The sequence below is a fragment of the Mytilus trossulus genome, chromosome 12 (assembly GCF_036588685.1).
Source record: "Mytilus trossulus isolate FHL-02 chromosome 12, PNRI_Mtr1.1.1.hap1, whole genome shotgun sequence".
Lineage (NCBI taxonomy): Eukaryota > Metazoa > Mollusca > Bivalvia > Mytilida > Mytilidae > Mytilus > Mytilus trossulus.
The window spans coordinates 52,002,612-52,026,260 of record NC_086384.1 but is presented as its reverse complement, the minus strand read 5'-3'; the positions used below and the strand labels follow the sequence as shown (position 1 = coordinate 52,026,260).

The window sequence follows — 23,649 nt, the reverse complement described above, 5'->3', positions numbered from 1 at the left end:
ACTCCCTCCTCAATCATATAAGTGTTAAAAGATTGTGACACTTTTAATATCTTCGCAGACATTAGCCAAAGATTTTCTTGTTGTATAACTATACAACTCTTTTTTCCCTTTGCCTAGGGATTAACATCTGATATTAAATTCACTTCTGTTTGTGCCAGGGGATATAAAACATCTGATTTACAGTTGTATTTCATTTACTATCGTGTTACCATATAAAGACAAACACATATCAAGTATGTATAAAAAGAAATAGGCTTGTGAGACAGAAACCCAACAGATTTTGTTAATGAAACTTTTTTTTTCAAATGTAACTTTATTTTAAAAACTGATCATAAAATTTGAAGATGTAAAGTTTTCTTCTAACAAAACAACTTGCCTAATTATTCATTGAATAAATCACTCTAGATGACATCTATGTATTTGTTTATATATATGGAAGCAAAAATCTCTCAAAAAATATATAAAAAATTATAGTATAGTCATAGGGATCTTTTCAATGTTCATTCCAGAAGACATTCAGTACAAGGCCTAAGGGCCACAGGATTTCCCTTGTTTACAACCCTTTTAACTTTCTTTTCTTTCTGGCCTTTAAACTTAAATGCACATAAAGTCTAGAGATAGGGAGATTTTAACCCAAAACATCTGTTGACCTTTTATACACAGTTTCTGTGTTGATAGCCTTCACTAAAATGCATAAAATGTGAACAATTTATTTCACTAACTACATCAAAAATGTCATGAGGTAGCAAAATTTGATTTTAATAGAAATTGTGGTATTTAACACAGTTTAACAACAATCATAATTTTAAATAAAAATATTTCAGCCTATACCAGACAGTTTTGCAGTAAATACCGATAATTCCACAGGTAAGACTATTTTACCTGTACGAGGGCTGACTTCAAAGTAAACCAGGGTGTACAATAACTCAATCGTGAAGTTAAGGTGATCATGGGTCACCACAACAAGACAATATCCCTAAACGCAGACAATGATAGTGTCAAACTATATGCTGATCAGATAACCCAGGGGTGTCAGCAAGTTTGATACACAGTCAATCGTAATACCTTTATTTAATTTACTTAGTATAGTGTAATTAAATAGGTATATTTAATCACTTAGTTATTGATTAGTTTTAAATACATATTAGTTAATACTGTATATCAAACCATTTTAATTGACTACAATGGTGTAACAAAAGTATTAAGTTCAAGATTAGTTAGACAATGTTACTGCATTTCAAACCATTTTAATTGACAGCGTTGGTGTAACTAAAGTATTAAGTTCAAGATTAGTTATAGACAATGTTAAAATAAAAGTATCAAGTTCAAACTTAGTTAGAAAATGTTATCTACAAAATGTGCAAAATAGATATGGCCATGCATCGTTGTAATCTCTTGTTCTCGTTTTGTAGGGGGGAAGTAACTTTTAATATGAAACTCTTTTTTTTTGTAATTTCTGAGAGTTATTCTTTATAAAGATCAAAATATACAGTATTGAATATTCATAAATGGAAATAGATAATTCTCATTTGAAGGTCAATTATCGAAATACTCCATTTCTGAATAATTGACGGAACATAGATAGAAAGTAAATATATCTCAGTTAATATTGATAAAGCCCTGAACAATGAAAGTTTAATAAATAAACAAAGGCCGTTGGTTTTCCCGTTTGAATGATTTTATACTAGTAATTTTTGCCCCTTAATAGCTTGAAGTTTGGTGTGAGCCAAGGCTCCCTGTTGAAGGCCGTACCTTGACCTATAATGGTCTTTTATAAATTGTTAATTGGATGGAGAGTTGTCTCATTGGCACTCATACCACATATTCCTATAACTAAATAATATTTAACAGTTACTAAAACATCACCAACAAGGACAAATTTATGTAAATTTTAACAGATTTCTCTTATCGGCTTAAATATACATTGTGTCTTTAAAACCTGTTAAATTGAAATTTGTTTTCTGCAGTGAAATCATTGTTGATATTGCACTGGATAATATATTTGTATAATTTAATACGGAATAGCTAGACAACTATGTTATGTTGACAGTTCATATCTCGGAAGGTCTATGGACTCGATCAATAAGCCGGTAGCCAAAGAAATGTAGAAATCTATAAAACCTAATACAAAGATCCTACTATAACATGTCGTCTCTCTTAACGTCAATTTCACTGTAAAAATTTCCCAATTCATCGCAGACAAAGACAATCTGTTTATTAAAAGTCTATAAATTGATCAATATAAACCTTTAAATGGATTACAGCGATCATACCATAAAGATTTAAAGCCACCACAAAAAGACGGCATTTTATTTCCATTGTAGCGATTTAAACAGCTCATGACTTCTGATTCAAGTTTTTACACTTGAGAGGGTTAGGTATTATAAATATTTTATATTCGTTTTATACAATGTCAATAGAATGAACACAGAGCGATAAATTGTTTATTTATGACAAAATCAACATAAGCCCAGAAGTAAATTTTGTAAAGTGTGAATAAAACCTTAACAACACTTGCCAAAATATTTTACCCTTTTTACATTCAATTTAAAGATCTGAAATTCCGATTGATATTTTAACTTATTACAAATAAGGTGGTTTTAATTGATTACATACGCAAATAACAAATTCATGGACTGTGAAAATGAAATATAATCTCATTTTCTAATTCAACGTAGGCAATATTTCATCACTAGAATATCACATAAAATTATTTTTCTCACAAAATACATTTAAAGTTTATCTAAACTGAGCTTATAATTCAAGGCACTTAAATTTCCTTTTAATTTGAAAATAATTTTAATCTTAACTGAATCTGGTGTTAACTTCATGTGAATTTCAATCTCAACTTATAATACACAATTTAAGTACATATTTATTTAAATTATGTATCAATAATTTTCACATGAAATTCACATGAAGTTTTGATTTAGGACCCTCCCTTTTATATCTGTAGAGGATCTGCACTGTTCATTAAATTCAGAAGAGCACCACTTACAATGAGAAATTAAGACAGATGTCTAAGGTTTGCATTTATCAGAAAGAAAGCCACCAACATGAAAAAGACACATACAGGACAAGGTGAAGAACGTTTAAAATCCAGTAAGCTAAAACAACTTTTTTCTAACCTGGTGGCTCGACCAGACATTGATTTCCCGGCTTGTTATTGGTCAGTCTTTAACATACCTTGTGGCTCGACCCCACTCTAAATTCCCTCCTGTGTTGTGGGCAGACTTTTACATACCTGGTGGCTCGACCCGACTCTGATTTCCCCCTGCGTGGTGGCCAGTCTTTTCGTCTTAGGATTATATTCTAACACATAGAAGTAATTGTCCCTCTCTACTCTAAAGTCCTTCACTGAGTATATATCTGGGAAGTGCTGTACTTTACACTTTCCTCTACAATACAAAATTAAAACAAAATACAACATTAAATTAAATTAAATTACTGTGGATTCATTTATTTTCATGGGTATCAATTTTTTGTGGATAAATGAAAACTACTATTTTCATGAATATAATTTCGTGGTTTTGCCAAAGTCTGCATTTAAGCCTTTAAAAAGTCTGCCATTTATTGAGCATTCACTTCGGGGTTCACCTGGTTCCATGAATCCACGAAAATCAGTATCCAACGAATAATGATGATTCAACAGTATGAAAAATTCAATCTAAGATTTTACGCCTACTGTAGTGAAATAATCTAACAATTTTTTTAAGTAAGCTTAGCATTTTTCAAACTTTTTATCGTTTTTTTTTAATTAAAATTTCAAAGCTTGTAGGTGTATCTAATTCTGTGTGCATGCATGTACAACACTGATCACAGTCAACTGTGATTAGTTAATAGAAATTAACGATATATGGTAATTTACACTGTGTCATACCAAAATATTAAAGTGCATATATTTCAACGTTTTTTTTAGCAATGAGTTTTACTAACTTACAATCATGAAAACAATACAAAAATATATTGCGAACTTTGATTCATTCTAAAAGTCTTTATTTCTCCTAAAAAATGTAACATGCTTTGAAGGCAAAAAAGCATGCATAAAATATTTTTATTAGGAAATGCATTGATGCAGAAAAAAACTTGTTCATATATATAAATGGTAATATTCTGCAAGGAGACATACTTTAATATTAATTTTAAAATACATTAGGAGGTAAATAACTTTAACAACTTTAGTACGACCCTGTATGACATTTAAGTTTGTTGCACTATTCAATAAACCATACTTAAATATGCATTATATCCTACTCCCAGGTGTGAAATTACAGGCTCCTGTGAGGCTCCTTTAAAAATCAATATACAGTACCAAGACCTAGGTTTCTGTACAATCAATTCACAAGTGACATTCTGTCAGATAATTCTCAATGAGTATACCATATTATTATATCAATACGATATCAAATAAAAACATATTCTTGAGTAATTAGACTTCTACCGGCTTTTTAACACATTTAGATATCATACAAAAGTAGATGTTATCAGACTGCTAAATTAAATACCAATTTAAAACGGGCTGATGTATAAATCGATACTCAGTTGAAAGCAGTTATTAAAGGAATGTTTAAACCTAGAATTTGATTGAAATCTAAGGGAAAATCCTTAATTATTCACCACGGAGATTTAATACACTAGAAATAAAATCTACTCAAATCTCCACCACTCTTGAGGGGAAATTATTCTGTTTATGAGATTTAAGCGAGCGTCTGCCAATAAATGGTAGGGCAGATGTGTTTTGTATAATATGCAGTGATCAGAGATACTATACAGCTATAAGATGATGACCTAACATAACAGAGGGAGGATAGCAGGATGTTATGATTGAGAAATTCTTTACAGCTAAATCAAAAGATGTTTATTTACTTACAACACTTGTAACTTTTAGGTATAAAATACAAGCCTGGATCCTGATATTTATGGTTGATCTTAAGTTAACACCACTGTCCTAGGTTAGGGGGAGAAGTTGAAAGCCAACAAACACCTTAAACCCCACCACAGTTGCATCATCTATGTATCAAATACAAGTCTGATTACTGATTTTAGTTATATTAATGTTGATAAAGTTTATATGGCAATAAAAATTTGATATATTTTTTTACTGATTTTTATGGTTGTTCTTATAATGTGTTTAACACCACTGTCCCAGGTTAGGGGGACAGCTTGAGAGCCCACAAACACCATAAACCCCACCCCATCCTTAAAGTGCCTGTCTCAAGTCAGAAGCCAATTAATCAGTGGTTATCATTGGTTGTCTGCCTTATTTGGATTTCATTTATTATATTCATAGTTTATTAGTTTAGTATGGCGTTAATTATCACTGAACTAGTATATATTTGTTAAGGGGCATCCTGAAGGACACTTCTGGGTGCGAGAATTTCTTGCTGCATTGAAGACCTGTTGGTGACCTTCTGCTCTTGTCTTTTCTATGGTCGGGTTGTTGTCTCTTTGACACATTCCCCATTTCCATTCTCAATTTTATAAATAAGGCTGTTGGTTTTCTTTTTTCAGATTTTACACATTTTGTCATGTGGAGGGCTATTATAGTTACCTAAGCAGTATTGTAGGTTTTATTCATTATTGAAGGTCTTACAGTGCCCTAAAGATGTTGTATGACTGAATGGCATAATAATTTGTTATTCCATTCATTTAAATAACTGTTGTGATTTAAGCTTGGTTAATTAGCTATGTAAATGTAAATTATGTAATATGATTGATAGCTTTTGTTTGACTTTTAATACCTAGTAGATAATATTTCTTCCATAATCATGGTGGAGATGAAATTGTATTATTAAATAATTATGTGGGACAAAATCTACAGGTATCGGCAGAAAAAGGGAAATTATGCAGACCAGAAATCATAAAACTTGACTCAGTGCTCAAAGCTCACAAGTCTTGATTGTCACATGAAATCAAGCTCTTTTATATGTTGATTTTGGAGAATGAGTACAAAAAACTGACCTAAAAGTTTTACGGTTGAGGGTAAAGGCAATTACAATACCATTAAAAAATAAGAAACTGCATTGTGTGAACTATTCATAATAATTGTTGTAATGTGAAGTCACTTCAACAAAAGATTGGACAGATATTTAACTGTTTACACCTTGTATAGATACAAGTGTCTTAATTGTTTTTGTTGCACTTAAGTTTTTGATGTATATTATCTTAAGTCAGGAAATAAATGCTAACAATGTAAAGAGGTTTCCTGCATACATGCTGGCTTATAATGTTATCTATGAACTTTAACATCTACTAACTACAGAAGGTTAATTCAATTTAAGGTATATTCTGGATTTGTCAATATTAGTTTATGACCAAGTATGTCTGTTTTAAGACCAGAGGTGGATTTAGAGGGTTTTTCCCCCACCCCCTTTTTGTGGGAAAAATTTGGTTGATTAAATGTAGGGAACCTCCTCTTATGCAGTCAGTGTACCTCCTCTTCAGAAAATTTCTGGATCTGCCACTGAACTTAAACTCAGAAAACAACAGACTTAATATTTGGGTTTGCTGAGGACGTTTCCTCGACATTCAATTGCAGATGTTTTCTACATATTCAACATTGAAAAGGAAAGATATGTTGACAGAGGGACAGGTGGGAAATTTGACTGTCTGGAAAATATATTGGCATTTACGGTAGGATTGGGATATAAATTATTGCCTTGCATGAACAGGCCACCGCTAGGCATGGTCTCTACGGAAGAGATTTTTAAAAATATTTTTTAAATCTTTATAAAATCAATCTTAAATTCTCAAAACAGTCTAGGCGCTACTTTAACATCATCTCTCTTCCTAGACGCTGACCTATTTTGATAATTACCAAGAATCACTTTACAATTGAGCTTTCCTGGTACAATATAAACCTCCTTTGAATGAAGGAGCACCTCTTAAGTTCTACTTACTTTAATGCTTTAACTGGATAAGTATCTGTGGAATTGGAGATGAAGAGCTCTCGAGATCTAATCACAGGATCTTGTATAACAAGGCTGCGACCACTATCTGCAAATATAAATGTCATCAAGTTACGAAAAAGTAAAATCACAAAAGCACTGAACGCAGGGGAAAATTCAAAATGGAAAATCCCTAATCAAATTGCAAAATCAAAAGCTCAAACTAATGTATACCAACTGTCATATTCCTGGCTTGGTAAAGGCATTTTTTTCTTGTGTAGAAAATTGTAGATTGAATCTGGTTTTATAGCTAGCTAAAGAATAAGGCTGGTTACCAAAGAGTAAAATCAACATTACTTGGTCAAACTTTTCCCACTGCAAACAATTCTTTCTGAAATATTTTGTGTAAAGGAAATGAACATGATGAAAGTACATTTATCATGTTTATCAAACACATTGTTTTGTGTAAAATAACTTTAAGCATGTTTATAAAAAAAACATGCAATTACGTGTGAATAGACTTAAATGTTGTTTTAAATAAACTTCACAGCAAGTTTTTGTCAAATAAATAAAGATTTGTAGAAAAGCTTAAGGCATTAGTTCATCAAATATGATAATGTATAAAACTAGCTAGTTAATCGCAAACATGATTATGTATAATGATCTGTCAATCACAGGTCTTAACTCAGTATTTCTACATAGATGTCATCAGAGTAATGATATTTTATTGGTTTAAAATTCATTATTAAAGGTTTGTTACCAAACCAGTCCACGCCAAAAACTTTTTTCCTCTACTTAGTATAGTCTGGAAACTAAATATCAAAACTTGTCCCTATATGACTATATAAAGTTTAGAAGTCCAAACCAATATTTACTAGTCTGGGGCTGTCTGATCGGACTTAAGTGGCTTAATGGTGCAAACTGCCAAACTGACATATAAAACAGTGACTGTCTAGCTATCTATATACATGTATATGTGAGTATAATTACCAAAGAGACAACCAAGTATAATCCCCCATAAAGACCACAGGACTGATTTAATTCCCCCAACTAGATCCATGTACCTGTTAAGCTGATTTCAATGCAAAACTATTTATTTCTCTACAGACATGATCAAGCATAGAACCCCTTCCAACCCATTAAATACCAAAGGACATATTTTCATGTTTAAAATTATTTGAAAGACACCCCTGTTGAACTGTAAATAATTTTATAGTATATTCTTAACTACATTTCAAACCTAGTGGAATTTTCATCTACAATGGAAATGAGCACAGAGTTGGCGAAACTTGAAGATCATTTATCTGCTTTTCCTGCACATACAAAAATAGGAAAAACACATTTTAAGGTATGATATTTAGGCTACACTTCAAACCAAGGCAAGTGGAATTTTCATTAGAATGGAAATGGGTGCAGATTTGACAACATTTGACAAAATTTGTACACGGTCCTCTTTTATAGTAGACAAAATACATAGGATACATTTGTAAACCTTTTGACATTTTCAATATTTTTACAAAATTTTAGGTTAAATTTCAGTGAAAAAACAAAATCTATTTAAGTTTAAAGAAAATACTTAAGATAATTTTGTAAACACTATAACACTTTTATTCCTTTAATTATAAATTTGTTTTAGTCTGTTGTTTTTTGTTTTTTGTTTTACTTTATTCATTTTACTTACCTAGCTTATAATGTACACTACAATCGAGATAATAAATATGTTGATTTTTATTTCACAAAGTAAACAAAAACAATCCACAAGAATATTTGTATATCTTCAATTAATCCCAGACACTTACATTACAATTAATACATGTATCTTTATTCTCCACAAGTGTAATTATCTCATACAACACATTTAAGAACTTCATAAAGATTCATTAGCATCAATTCCGGATAAAATCACATTTTCCTGCCAATAACTAATGGTATCCTTAATCAAACCACAATGGACCAGCTCGGACATGACATGTTATTTAATCCACCATGGAGGTTACAATGTAAACAATAATGGCCGTACTAACAGGTTCCTCACAAAGAAATTCAAATAATGTACGATCACTTTACAAAAATGGCTGGCATTCACAATTTTACACGCAAAATAATATTAACTGCACCTTGCAATCTTAAATAGTTGGCAATACTGAAAATGTTACAAAATTATCATAAAATAACTATCCTGACTGAATATTGTCACACACACTACCATTCTGGCCTTTAATCCTAAAGACTTGTTTAATATCACGCTTCATAAAGCAACTCCTAAGATCTTAATCATAACATTATCACCCCTCGCCTTTAACCAGAAAAATCAACAATTTCTAAATACCTTTACAAAGTGGTTTTTAAATCAAGTTTTTAGTCTGTCTATAAAAACCTTTAAACATAAAGTTAACGAAAATGGGCTTGTCAATTTGGTTTCCATTCAATTGTAAAGATTTGTTTAATTAAATCACTTTATACATGAAATATTAACAGCTTAAGTTTGCTTCAAAATATTGTGGTTAATTTCCTGTGTTCTTCACTGCGAGACACACACGACTGTTGTGTAGTTTGTAATGACCCATAGCACACCAGTAATTGTTGGGTAATTAATCTTTCTCCCAGATCAGTGTCCAATAATCAATATAGAACTTAGATATTGTCAGGCATACATTGTCCTAATTAAGTCAGATGATAATGACCAGTCCATTGTCAGGCATACATTGTCCTAATTAAGTCAGATTATAATGACCAGTCCAAGATAGTCCAGGCCAAATCAATAAGACTAGAGTACATTCAAAAATAATCTGAAAATTGCATTAAAAAAAATATTGCTAGTTTGTGTTCCATATAGTAACCTTTACAAACAAAACTTATTAGCAAGGCAAATATAATACCATTCTAAGCTAATTGCACGTAATCAGAATAAAAAAAAATTGAAAACCATATTTCTTCAAGCAAATTTCAGAGTTGCATTGCTCAATAGGATAAATATTTAATGTTTAGGATTAAGGCAAATCACTCCTCCAATACCTCATAATTCATTTGTTATTTTTCTGATAATTTAATCTCATTCAAGGTTTTGATACCAGTTATTTAACCTTCAACATAATATCAAGGTCGTCTTAACAAAAGCACACGAGACACATGCTGTAAACAGCCAACAGTCTTCCTTTAAAACTAACATTATATCCCTCATTTGAATTCATTTTTTACTATTTCAGCTTTGTGATTTCAACCATTAGTGCGTAAATTAATTGGACTTTTCCTGCCTTTCTGTTTTAGACATTTTGTTTTCAATAAATGTGACATACATCAAAGTAATTCTCTAATAACTTAATGGGATTGTAGAAGCAGATGAGTAGACATGAATATTCTTCTATAATATTCATAGAGTCAGTCACAATAGCTATAATTATAATTTCCATTTATTTTTCTAGTCTTCCATTAAATTACAATTGTATCAAATGAATAATGCAAGTCAGGAGTAGTGATTCAAGGCTTACAAATACAATATGGATTTCAATACACTGTGACTTGGTGAAAACAGAGGCATCATCAATGGGGAGCAAGAAAGTAATTTCTAAAGGCTTGATCTGACAGGAAACATTATAATCTGTTCTGGTCTGCTGCTAACAAAAGGAATTATGGGAAAAAGATACAGAAATGTTTTATTACTACAATATAAAAATATTTTCAGATAAATAGTCAAGTGAGGTGGGAAGTTTAGAAATCTACATACACATACTCTGAGTCATTTAGACTATGTTGGATATCATACCACATCTTCTGATTTGATATATAACAAAATTTAAAGGAAAACTATAAATTAGAAAATTTGTTAATGTGTGCATTTCTTACTTCTTATTGTGATTTTGTCATTTTAGACTAAAAGACGATTTTGATTTTTGAGATAAACTGATATTGATTATAACCATCACATTTTTCACAAATACAAAAGTTCCTGAATTTACAGTTTTCATGTTTGAACTTTCTCATCCTATTGTTCTTCGTTGCAGACTCAAAACCAGTACATGTAATGTACTTTAATCGAAGAACAAGAATTAACCCATTTAAGATATTAATATTAGAGTCAAATTCAGGTTTCAATTAAATAATTCCAGTTGCTCAAAAAACATTCATCATTACAAAAACGTTTTATGAGCTACTTTAAACTGTATAAAATAATTGATTTAACACCTTTGTAAAAGACATAGAAGCATTTAGAATCCAGTTAATTGAAAATTAATTAACCCTTTAATACATTATTTATAGCTTATATGTGAAATACTTCCAACAGAAAATTAATATGTGTTCTGATATATTGATTTATTGCCTTATTATATTACTGGTAATTAAATAAATTATATACATCTGAACTGACCCCAATTGGTTCTTTTGTTTATACTTTGTAACAAATGGTGGGTCTCTCAGCTTTGTGGCCTAGTGGAAAATTCAGATTTTAAAAGTATTTGGTTGGATTCACCTACATGTACATCATCTCACTCTCAAAGCATAAAATTGAGAAAGGAAATGGGGAATGTGTCAAAGCAACAACAACCCGACCATAGAACAAACAACAGCCAAAGGCCACCATGCTATTGTGCATAAGACCACTAAGGCAATTAGTTCAAAACTTTTGTTCAATCTTGCATATGTATTGTATTGCATAAATATTGCATAAACTTTGCATAAAAATTACATGAGAACTTGTCCTTTTGTTTAAACACAATTGTCTCTTTGGAAGCTGTTTTATCTTTAAACATTTTTGAAGTATTTTTCCTATTTTCTTTTGAAGTGAATGCAACAACAACCTAATGGATTTTTGTGTTAAATAAAGATTTCTATATTTGAATATTTTATTAAAATTACAAAGAAATTAATTTACATTTTATTAATGATATTTTCCCCTTTTATTCATTTGTATGTATTGACAAATGTAAATGTCTCTCTTTGTAACATACTGAAGTCATGCTTGTAGGCCTAATTTAAGGAGTGAAAATACTTCAACCTGATTTTTTATTGTGTCCACTGGAGATCTGATTTCAAAGAGAAGATAAAAATGTCTTTATTCTAGAGTTTGCATATTAATAAGACAGCTACACTGGGTCCAATGAAAACCATAAGGACAAATGTTGCATTGGTTAACAATTCAAGCCAGAACTGACCATTGACTATCATTGACAGGGCTGTGAAAACAACAAGGGAATACATTTGTATTTCCTCGATGCACAGATTTATGTATCATGATTGATACATGTATCTATCAGAGAATCATCCTAAAACTGGTGTTCTAATATGACTTCCTTATTACCCTTTGTTAACAAAGCCGTGTTCTAATAAGCACAAAAAATATGCTTGACACATGTGCAAGGACTTACTGTTTATATTAACGTTATTTCCATGGTTATCCTTTAAAATATATACATTTAGGCAGCTAACATAAACTTTTATTATATATTTTTATGAAACAATATTTATTTATCCTGCTAGTAGTTTTTATACTTATCAAATATGAAATGCAATGCACAGATTCCTCAAGGAGGAAACGGGAACAGCCAAACATTTTTACGGTAATTTCGTACGCTTCAACCTATTAAAATACTATATTTGTCCTATTAGAATCGAAATAATTCCTTCATGTCATGCTCTATATAGATATAGGAAGATGTGGTGTGAGTGCCAATGAGACAACTCTCCATCCAAATAACAATTTAAAAATTAAACCATTATAGGTTAAAGTACGGCCTTCTCATTTTAACATGGGTAGGCATAATATTTGACCACATTTAACACCTCGCTAACATTCAGTGTAAAATATCGACAAATATAATGCCTACCCATGTTAAAATGAGCATAGAGCATGACATGAAGGAATTACTTCTTAACTAGGAGCTGCCTAAGAGATAAAACTTGCATTGAGGTAGGAGCTTTTGCCCTGGATTGAAGGACAAAGATTGAACTTTTGAGACAATAAAGGTGCTGTTGCTATGAGTCAGATAAAGTAACAGAAGTTACATGTAGTCAATGTTCATTTCTAGGTAAATAACCCTTACACCAGGTGATGACCTCTTCACTAGATCAATTATATGATGGATAGGAAGAATGGTTTAAGTCTGGATGTCAGTGCTGTATTAATCCTGGGACTTTATATAAGTACTGTATATTGAGTTCAGAAACTATTGTGATGTTTTAATTGTTGCGAAAAATGCGACAGGGTTATAATAATTAATTGCAATAACTTAAAACTAATTTTTCATATGTATATAGGATTTTTCTCGATATTGCAAAAATCAAAATCGCTTTTTAGCAAATGTTTAGTCTGAAATGACAAATTGCCATAACATATGCACACAATAATTTCTGAATTTACAGTATGTATATCATTTCACTTCTGATGATACATACTGTGATAAAGACAAGAGTCAGGATGCTGACACTTGAATAACTGATTTTAATTTTATTCATATCAGTTTAAAAGGGGAAACATTGTTTGTTCAATTCAATCTTTAGAATACTCCCTGGAGTTTTTATACTGTGTTAAGAATATTGTACTCAATCCGAAAAATAATATGACCTTGAGTGTTTTTGACAGTTCTGAGTTGTCCTTGATACAAATATGATCTTGGATAATTTGACTTTTCAAAATACTCCCTCAAACTTAATATGACCATAAATGATTTTGAGTGTTCAAAATTCTCCATCATACAAATGACCTTCATAGCTGTTCCTCAGACACACTTATGACCTTGGATTATTTGTAATGGTTGGTACTGTATATTTTTCTTTTCATTCTCTGACTGCACAAGGATTAAATAAAACAATTTCCTTTTTTTTACACCCATCTTTTTAAAATATCAATACCCTTAATTTTGAAATAAAATTTCATTTTTGATGATGTTGTTCATATAATTACACCTTATATAAGAATCTGGGGTTTTGATTGGTTGATAGCCAGTGTATTTTTGACCTTACACTAAATTTACTTATGGCCTCGTGAAATTTAACATTCTCTCGTCTGGTATTTTTCGCAAATACCCCTCCTTAACATGATGTATCTGTTCAATATTCATTATATAATACACAGCTCTTTTATCAATGATAATTCCCCCTCAACTCCCTCATGTAGGATAACTGTACTTTATCCTAAGTAGTATTATATATCATACACAAAACCAATCAATTTAATAAGCTAACAAAGAGTTTGATAAACTGTCAGTAATCATGTTATGCCCTGAAGGTAACAGTTATATCTCAAGCAATCAATATTACAGGTTCAATACACACCAAATAACATTGTCAAACAGTGGGACTTCACATTACAATTTTTATAACAAATATTCAGGCCTCTAGCAAACTTAAACTTGGCCAGGTTTTTTGCTATTTCTTTTTAGGCCCCCCTTTAACATATTTACTCTATATTTACACAACTTGCCAGTTTCTGAGCTTTATAAATAAAGTAGGCTTAGGTTAGGAAATGTCTATAACAGGGGCAGATCCAGCCATTTAAAAAAGGGGGTTCCCAACCCAGGATAAAGGGGTCCAACTATATGTCCCCATTCAAATGCAAATTGATCGTCCAAAAAAAGGGGGGTTCCAACCCCCAGAACCCCCCCTCTGGATCCACCACTGTATAAAACCAGAAGCAGATCCAGAAATTCTTATAAGTGGGGGCCCACTGACAGCGTAAGAGGGGGCAGCTCCAGGCATTGCTTCAGTGATTCCTTATAAAATCAACAAAATTTTCCCCTTTCTCCTTAAATCCACCATTAAAACTGCAGAACATTCACACCACTGACTTTATAAATTATAGAGCACTGTATCTGTACTAAATGTAGCCTCAGTTTAAAAATGTGTGTACTAAACACATGAACTTCAAATCTGGTTAACTATAATGCATTTCAATTAACCTGTTAAGGCAATTTATCATTGACATGCAAATGAAGGATAAAAAGATTATTTCTGTGGTTAAGAGATCTACAAAAACAAGCAAACGAAGCAAATATAACTTTAGCCACTGTTCTGTGTGATAATCAGTCCAATGCTTCAATTATATATACCAATTTGAAGCATATTTCATTTCAATTTTATACCCCTTGAGCTGAGTGAGTGTTATCCCCTTAATTGGAACAATTCACTAACTAAATTTGAATTTTGTTCTGGCCCCCCTTTCTGATCCCCAAAGTTTTTCCATTGACAATATTAGTCCTAAGCTAGCCATTTGATTCCAATACTTGAGAGTGAATTTTTCACTGATTTCTGATCGATTCTTGTTTAAACAAAGCATATAAGCTTGGATCTAATCCTCTTAAAAGATTACAATTTCTGACAACGAGCTTTTAATAATTCCATTAAAAGATGAAATTAATTTCCCATCTCATAAATAAATCATACAATCATGTAAAACCTTTATAATTTTCCATGACAGATTCGATGTCACTATTACAGGAAAATTCAGAACTTCTCACCAATCTATAATTGCAGCTATATGAAGCAGTGGTGTGAATTGATATGGGATAACACTTAAAATTGAACTAAATTTTTAATTAAGATAAATGACTGTAAGAAATTCCTTATAATTAGGTCTCATGTAAAAATTAAACTGCCATGAGAAATAAACAATTGAGGCGTTTACCATATTTAATTTAATGTTGATATATTGCGAAATAACAAATCAAATTTCAATTAGTTAAAAAAATACAAGTTTATCATCAACCACACACTTGGGCTTAATTATGCTTAATAAAATGAAACTTAGCAGTGCGAGGCAACAAAATTGTCAAAGGGGGTGGTGTGGTGAACACCCTCTAAACTGTGTCCACCACTATTTTCAACTTTTTTCCAAATGTAAGATTGTTCTAATAGCAAATTAAAACCCCAAAATTATAGAAAACAGGCATCATCAAAGGATAAGTATACACCAACAAAAGTCAACACTTAACAATTAATACAAGCAACACATGTCTGACAAAACCTTACAAAACCTCAAAGTTGAACTCGAGTGCACAGGAAAGGGTTAACCAAAGAAGGAGTCAATTGTCAGACTTGTGATTTGTTTTTAATCCTACATTTCAAATAATCCAAGAAAAATTTGGGTTGATAAACAATTTAAGCTTCTGTTTTACAGCTTATCTTTTCATTTTTTTCCTATTATTAATCATATGTCTACAATCTCTTATGGGAGGGGATCACCATTTTATTTTAATTTCAGTCTCAGTAAATGTACATGAGCTTCTCCATGAAAAAATTTACAAAATAAACAAGATCAAAGGCTCACCTCAAATTACTCAATTTACTTCAATCTATATATACTTTAACATTTGAGGTTAAAGCCATTGATTTGAATCATTTCCGATATTAAATTTGTGGTTTTAAAGACAGAAGTGTAATTTGAAGGCTATGAATCAATTGATTTTCTACTAGTTATGGTATATCTTTAATAGATCAATAGGCCTGACTGAATAATGTAATAAATCAGATTCTCTCATCCTTATACTATTTCACAGGTAATACTTCTTTAACATCCATTAGGCCACTCAAAAAATAATTTGAGTTACCCTGTAAAACAGACACTTTATAATGCTACAGAGTTGTCTTTTTTTTTTTTGCAGTACTGTAAATTTAAAAATTATTGCAATGTTTTTATTATGGCGAAAAATCCGACAGGGTTATCGTCGCAATAATTAAAACTCACATTTTGTGAAGTTTTTTTTATGAATCAAATAAGATATTTCTGAATATCACAAAAATTAAAATCGCAATAATAAATGCACACATAATTTCTGAATTTATAGTATTTCATAAACTTTAGTCTACTTAAGTGATTTTAGCCTATGAATTAGAGGCATCATAAAAAATTGAGTTTAACATTTTTAATCATTTCCTATTTTTCACAAACTAAGATCCAATTTACGGGTTCATGTATAATTATAAATCCTGTGTTTAAATTCATCAAAGGTCTTAATACAGATTTATTTACAATACAATACAATATAAAAACATTACATGTCAGTGGCATATCTAGGGGGCCTCAAGGGTATACATGTGTCTTTAATTGCAACAATATATTAAAAATTCAATGTTTTTCATGACATACATTTATCAATCTGTTTATTTTGAAAATGTCAAAAAAAAATGCTTGCTCAGCTCAGTGGTATATTTTCAATCACCAGGAATTACTCCCCCTTTTAAAATATTCTGAATATAAAAAAATGTAAAAACACACTAAAAAAAAGCTAAAAAAATTATGTGAGTAGTAAATATACATTTAATATATAATGTAATATATCTCAACTATTTTTGATGGACAAATATACATAAGTGTATCATAACAAAAGAAAAATACACCAAAACACAGAATTTATTACGTTATCTTTTGGCCTATAAACTGTCAGTAACAAGTCAAAACAAACAAACAGTTTTAACACATGTCCTAGTTATACCCAAGTATTTTAAGTATCTGACATTGAACAGACATGATAGGTGAAACTGTTTGCAGTAAATTTGTAAAAACTGTGCACCCCATTTTTTTGCTAAGATACTATGAAACAGAGATCCATTACAACACTACCATTCTTTACTTCTTTTGATAAACACATTATCAATTAAACCAGGGCAATAAATCTTTCACATCATTTACATGTAAAGAGATCTCTAACATACCTCATAAATATGTAAACCGTGACTCATCGAATCAGTAAAAATCTCCTGCATTGTAAAAATTAATAAAATAGGACAAAAAGCGTCTTACCTTAGAGCTCTAATAAACTATTAAATACAAATAATCCATGTTCTCTCACACAGATAAAATATCAACTGTAATCCAATATTTCTCCAATATACTGAAGGAAAATCGTGCTTAATCCAATACTATGAATACACAAATAAACCAAGATTTTAATTCCACTCAAACAAAAACAGTTTAAAAACAAATATGTCTGAAATGTATTTGTGACTTTTAACAAACATGTAACAACCTTCCCCCACTTGGTTTAGAAATACTAAACCATATTACACCTATTAATGTGTACTAAGCTTGTCTGACCTTTAACCTCCTACTCCTGCTATCAATCAATGTCAACCGGTTGAGCAATTTAGCCTATGATCTGTTAGATAGTAGAGAATTGACAAACAGCTTGTAAACACTGTATGGTATGTGGCGGCTATCAACACACAGGGAGGGAGGAGGAAAAGAGAGAAAATTACACAGCTTTTTAAGTTATCATTTTATTGTTGAATTTTCTACACCTTTGATGCACTCCTGCATATGCTGCATATTAAATGCATTGGGAATTTAAACCAATTAAATGATTTGATTTGATTTATAATTCGGCAGGTGACTTTCAGTTTAGAAAAAGGAAAATAAAAATTAAATTTCTTTCTTTTTTTTTCATTTTAATATTTGAATTTTATAGGTCTTGGATGCAATAATCCTGCGTTTGAATTTTTAGCCCATTTGATGTAAATTATTTCTTTGCAAGTGACTCAAATTGTTAAGAGCTTTTTAGAAATAGGCAAATATTTTTTTTGGGGGTTATCATTTCATTATAATAGAATTTTGCAAAAAGTGTATCCTACAATCGGATATTAAACCAATATATCATTAGATTTAATTAATTTTTTCGGCATGTGAATATAACTAAAAAAAAATATTTCTTTTTTGGCTAAGGTTTTCTTTGAACTGAGAGGGCTATAAATCTTTAAAATTCTTGTTTAAGTTTGTAAAAAAAACCAACATGGATGGACTTTGTATGGTATGTAACCATTGATAAATACAAAGAATCTTTGGTTAATGGTGCAGTAAGCATTGAAGGCCAACAAATATTACATTCATTTTCTTTGGTTATCAGAGTTCAATGTAACACCCAGAAATACCACATGCATAAAACAAAAACAAAATTATATGATTCCATTTAAAAAAAGCTTCAAAACTATGGAAATAAAATATTTACCATAATTTTATTTCAGGTAAATAGACATATATTTATAAATGCTGTTTTATTAACAGATCTATTTAGAAGTTAATGACAATGAAGTTAATATTTAATGGTTATGCCTAATGGCGAAAATTGACACTATAAACGAGTCATAAACTGCTAGTAAAAATATTTATCAGAAATGGAACCATGATTTTCATTTGATTATCATTTTATCATTAATGTATTAACACTTATATAAGGTAGGGTATCAGAATGAGAGGTAATATCTATCATCATGGTACATCAGTCCTAAATAATCTTGTGTTAGGAAAGGCTGTCAAATGTTTGGTTTAACATTACACCAAGAAGTAGGCAAAGGTTATTAAAATAATTTTAAAGAAGTTAAGAAAAAAACATTTTTTTTTGCAACCATGATATATATGATGTCCCATCAAAACACCTAAAACTTTGGAAAAGGTCACTCAAATAATTTTAAGACTTGCATCTTTAATTGAATATTAATTAAAAAAATATTTTCCTTTTAATGAAAGTTTCAAATACATACATAGATGTGGTGGTTCAGGGGGAAAAGGGTGGGTAGAGGTTGTACCAGTTCCACCCCCTCCTTAAAAAATATCACCAACAATTTGTTTGCCTCATTTCTTAAGTTTAATGGAACTAAATCCAACCTTTGAAAAAAATCCTAGATCCACCCTGTTGTTACCAACCTTCCTATTAACCTCTAAGTATAAAATTGATGTAAATATATGATTTTCAAAAACTCACTTTTTTTTCCGAAAAACCCTAGAATCCCCCTCAACTTTGCCAAGATTTTTATGTATCAGAAATAATGTAGTAACTTTCAATCATCTAACCCATTACTTCTAACAAGGTGGATAGATGTATTTCTAACTTGAGTACGCGTCTAAACTTGTTATCAGTTAACTTTGTGTGATCTCTTTAATAATAAGTTTGAAGATTACTAATAAAACACTATAAACAACTAGCATACCTCTGATAATACAATTTGAAGTAGGAGATAATAAAGTAATAAAATTTTATAAAAAGTAAACATTTCTTACTAAGATAAGTGATTTTGTGTATTAGGTAGTTGATAAAAATGTATGCACAATATATTAAGTAAACAGACGACCCACGACCTGTTGCCATCTTAATTGTCATAAAATAGAAAAATTAAACATTAACCCTGAAACTCACAACTTATAAAAATTCACAACCATGAGAAGGTTGTTATTAAACAGAAGTGCTTATTGCATTTGTGGAATTTGCTCAAACTATGAACCTAGCCCAAACCCTATTCATAATCAAAGTCCCATAACTCAAATATTCAAACAAACAAAAATGACAAAATTATCCCAAAAAATTTAATGTCTCACCAAAATACCAAAGAAAAAAGTCCAGAAAGGCAGAGAAAGTGTTACGCCTAAAAAATATAGTGGAGTTTTGAAAAAATAAAAAGTAAAATTTTAGCAATATTATGGTTCAATAACATTCAGAGCTGTGTCAAAGAGGGTGGTCATAGAAAAGATGTATTAAGAAACTAACCGTAACCATTAACCCCTGTAACTATATTTGACACAAATTTGTTGTCTGATGATATATATATTATGACTGATCCTGTATAGATTTGTAAATAAATGACAGACATATTATATGGCCTGAGGGCTGTAAGTCTGGACATAGTTATAGCCTAAAGGTCATCTGACTTTCTACAGTACTGGTTGTTAAGTTTTATCCGAGGTCAACTTCTATGACTTTTTATACCATTGAGATGATAAATTGATGATCAAACAGTAAACAATCTTGCTAGTGATAAAATATTCACTGTGAGACAGGGTGATTGCTGGTGATTCAGAGTGATTCTCTGTGAGATAGGGTATTTGCTAATCAGCTGGAGTGATTCACTGTGAGACAGGGTGATTACTGGTGATTTGTAATGAACACTGTGAGATCAGATGATTACTGGTGATCTGGAGTGATTCACTGTGAGACAGGGTGATAACTGGTGATTTGCAATGAACACTGTGAGATCAGGTGATTACTGGTGATCTGGAGTGATTCGCTGGGAGACAGGTTGATTACTGGTGATTTGCAATGAACACTGTGAGATCAGGTGATTACTGGTGGTTTGCAATGAACACTGTGAGATCAGGTAATTACTGGTGATCTGGAGTGATTCACTGTGAGACTGGGTGATTACTGATGATCAGGAGAGATTCACTGTCAGACAGTGATTACTGGTGATCTGGAGTATTTCACTTTGAGACAGGGTGAATATGGTGATCTAGAGTGATTCACTGTGAGTTCAGGTGATTACTGGTGATCTGGAGTGATTCACTGTGAGACAGGGTCATTACTGGTGATTTTGAGTGATTCACTGCAAAACATGGTGATATTATGTGATTTCAAGTGATTCACTGTGGGACACTATGATTCTGGTGATTCACTGTGAAACACTGCGTAATTGTTGGTGATTTGAAATAATTTACTGTGAGTCAGAGTGATTGCTGGTGATATAGTGATTTACTGTCAGACAAGATGATTGCTGGAGATTTTGATTGATTCACTATGAGATGCAGTGATTGCTGATGCTTCTAAGCGATTCTTTGAGAGACATTAGTTATTAATGGTGAATTTGAGTGATACACTGCAGGATTTAAATCAATATCATATAAAATCTTTTTGTCCTAAATATGCTTGAAATATTTGCCACTGAACCCTGGACTTATAAAGTCACTTATTTTGTGTACTTTACTATGGAAGATCTTTGAATAATTACATTATACCTGATCTAGTGAACTCAGTAGTCCCCCCAACTTTCTATTTGATTTGAGGGGGGTTTAATTATCTTTGTGTTACTGTACAATATTAAGTCTTTCACCCTAAGTTTGTTGTTTCAAAGACCAGATTTTTATATTGGTCTTACGGATCATGAATTATATATCTTACTCAATGTTCCCTCTGATAAAATTATTTAACTATGACTTCAACAATCTGACCCTTGTTCCCAACGTTAACTCAAACCATACAAAAACCATTACCATAATTAATTGAAAACATTTTGTTTTCTTACCAGTGATTCAGCATGTACAAGCATTTAATTTACAATAAAAATGAATGATCTAGCTCATGATTTATATTATTATTAAATGTATGATACCGATATTACAATGCACGTTTCTTTAATAACCTTTGTGAGGTACATATAATGCCATCATAAAATTCTTAACAAAAAATCTACCAAGAAAAAAAAAAACCTATCAAAGAGAGTAGTAAATTTCTCACGTAGACCTACAGGTGACCTGAAATTTGAACATACACTTTCTTATTATAATGAATTTCCGTGTGACTAAAGAAAGCTTTCACGTTAAGTGAAATATCAAAGAGATTTTGGTCCTTTTGTCACTTATCCAGGTAAATATATGACAATATAATAAATCTGATATATAATACCTGTCTGAATGAGTACACATAACATTTTATTATTAACTTGATACTGTATACAGGTGATCCTATCATAGTTTTACTTGTTAGAGCCCATGGTATGAGGTGTTGTAAACAAGCCATTTACTTCTGAATGTTATGACAAATTTATATCCCAAACAAAACAGACATACTGGTACTAATGCCAAGTAGTATCGTAATTACTTATGTAGCCTACTGGTTAACTTGGTGAAGTCTTAGAGGAAGCTGATGATGGAAAAATGATAAGGGGTGTGAACAATTTTTACTGCATTTGAATCAGTCCCCAGAGGTAGCAGAAGCAGACAGTAAAATTAAAAGGGGTGGACCAATTTTCACCATTTTTGAAACCTTCCAAGACTGAATGTCAAAACGGAAAATGTTGATAAAAACTTGTGAAATCTGAATATTAAATACATGTGATGATATACTTTGAATCTTTTAAACCAATTAGCATATATAATTTATCCATAACATTATAATGTTATCCAAACCTATTCATGGCTGTTGAAGATAATTATGAAGCATTATTGAAAAATTTACATGTGATTGTTAACTTTTACATTGAAGGATATAATATACTTAAATTTAATGTTCATTTTAGTTTGTATTGGAAAAGTTATACAGGTAGCTTTTCTTCTAATAAAATGTGGGTTCAAGTTTGGAATGTCTTTCTTGTTAATAATTTTAAAACCACTCAAAAAATCTACAAAATATGTTTAGAGATATCTCTGCAATTATAGGATCATGTGTTAATCTATTAGTTTTGAAAGATAGGGCGTAATTGGATAATAATTCTTTGGTAGATTTTATGCTGAAAAATCATGAGATACACAGGATTTTTTTTTTTTGTGATCAAAATGGGAGTAACGTCCCCTACCCCCTTTCATAGATCCCCATAGTTGACAGTGGTCAAAATTCTTTCTACTTAAATGTATGATATCAGAACAGCTCCAGACCAAAATTTGCAAATCCTTCGTGACAAGTCAGAAGTCAGTCATATTGAATGTTCAAATTCAATAAACATGTACTTTTAAACAGAAAATTTAAACCATGTTTTATTACAAATGTTTTACAGAAAATAAGACTGATTAAGTATTACATATGTTAAAAGTCATATTCAAATTTATGTCTGCATGTCTTGTTTGCAGAATTCCTATTGTACATATACTATCAAACTAATGTATTAATTTGTCTTGCACACAATGAATCAACAATTTCTGAAACTTAAGAAGTTAAATGAACAAAATATGAGAAAAAGAGTAAAATCAAGCAAAATCAACTGTTTTAAGTCTCCAATTAACTACTATAGGTTTAAATGTTAGGTTTAAGTTTTAAAGCCCTTTTTTCTAAAGGACTTCCAAAAAATCTTTCATCAT

At 31.0% G+C, this 23,649-nt stretch overlaps 1 protein-coding gene across 6 annotated transcripts in view; it reads right to left on the bottom strand.

Annotated features, from left to right (window-relative positions):
* The window catches only part of LOC134692807 (arginine-glutamic acid dipeptide repeats protein-like), an 83,404-nt gene that overhangs the window by 44,007 nt on the left and 15,748 nt on the right, over positions 1-23,649 (bottom strand). For 5 of the 6 annotated variants that reach the window (XM_063553369.1, XM_063553371.1, XM_063553370.1 and 2 more), the window contains 2 exons: positions 6,900-6,996; positions 3,245-3,398 (listed from right to left, as the gene is read on the bottom strand). In XM_063553369.1, coding sequence (XP_063409439.1) covers positions 3,245-3,398; positions 6,900-6,996 — 251 coding nt within the window. Of the gene's footprint in view, positions 1-3,244; positions 3,399-6,899; positions 6,997-17,619; positions 17,877-23,649 lie in introns of those variants that run through there. The other variant, XM_063553373.1, reaches the window with a different exon arrangement.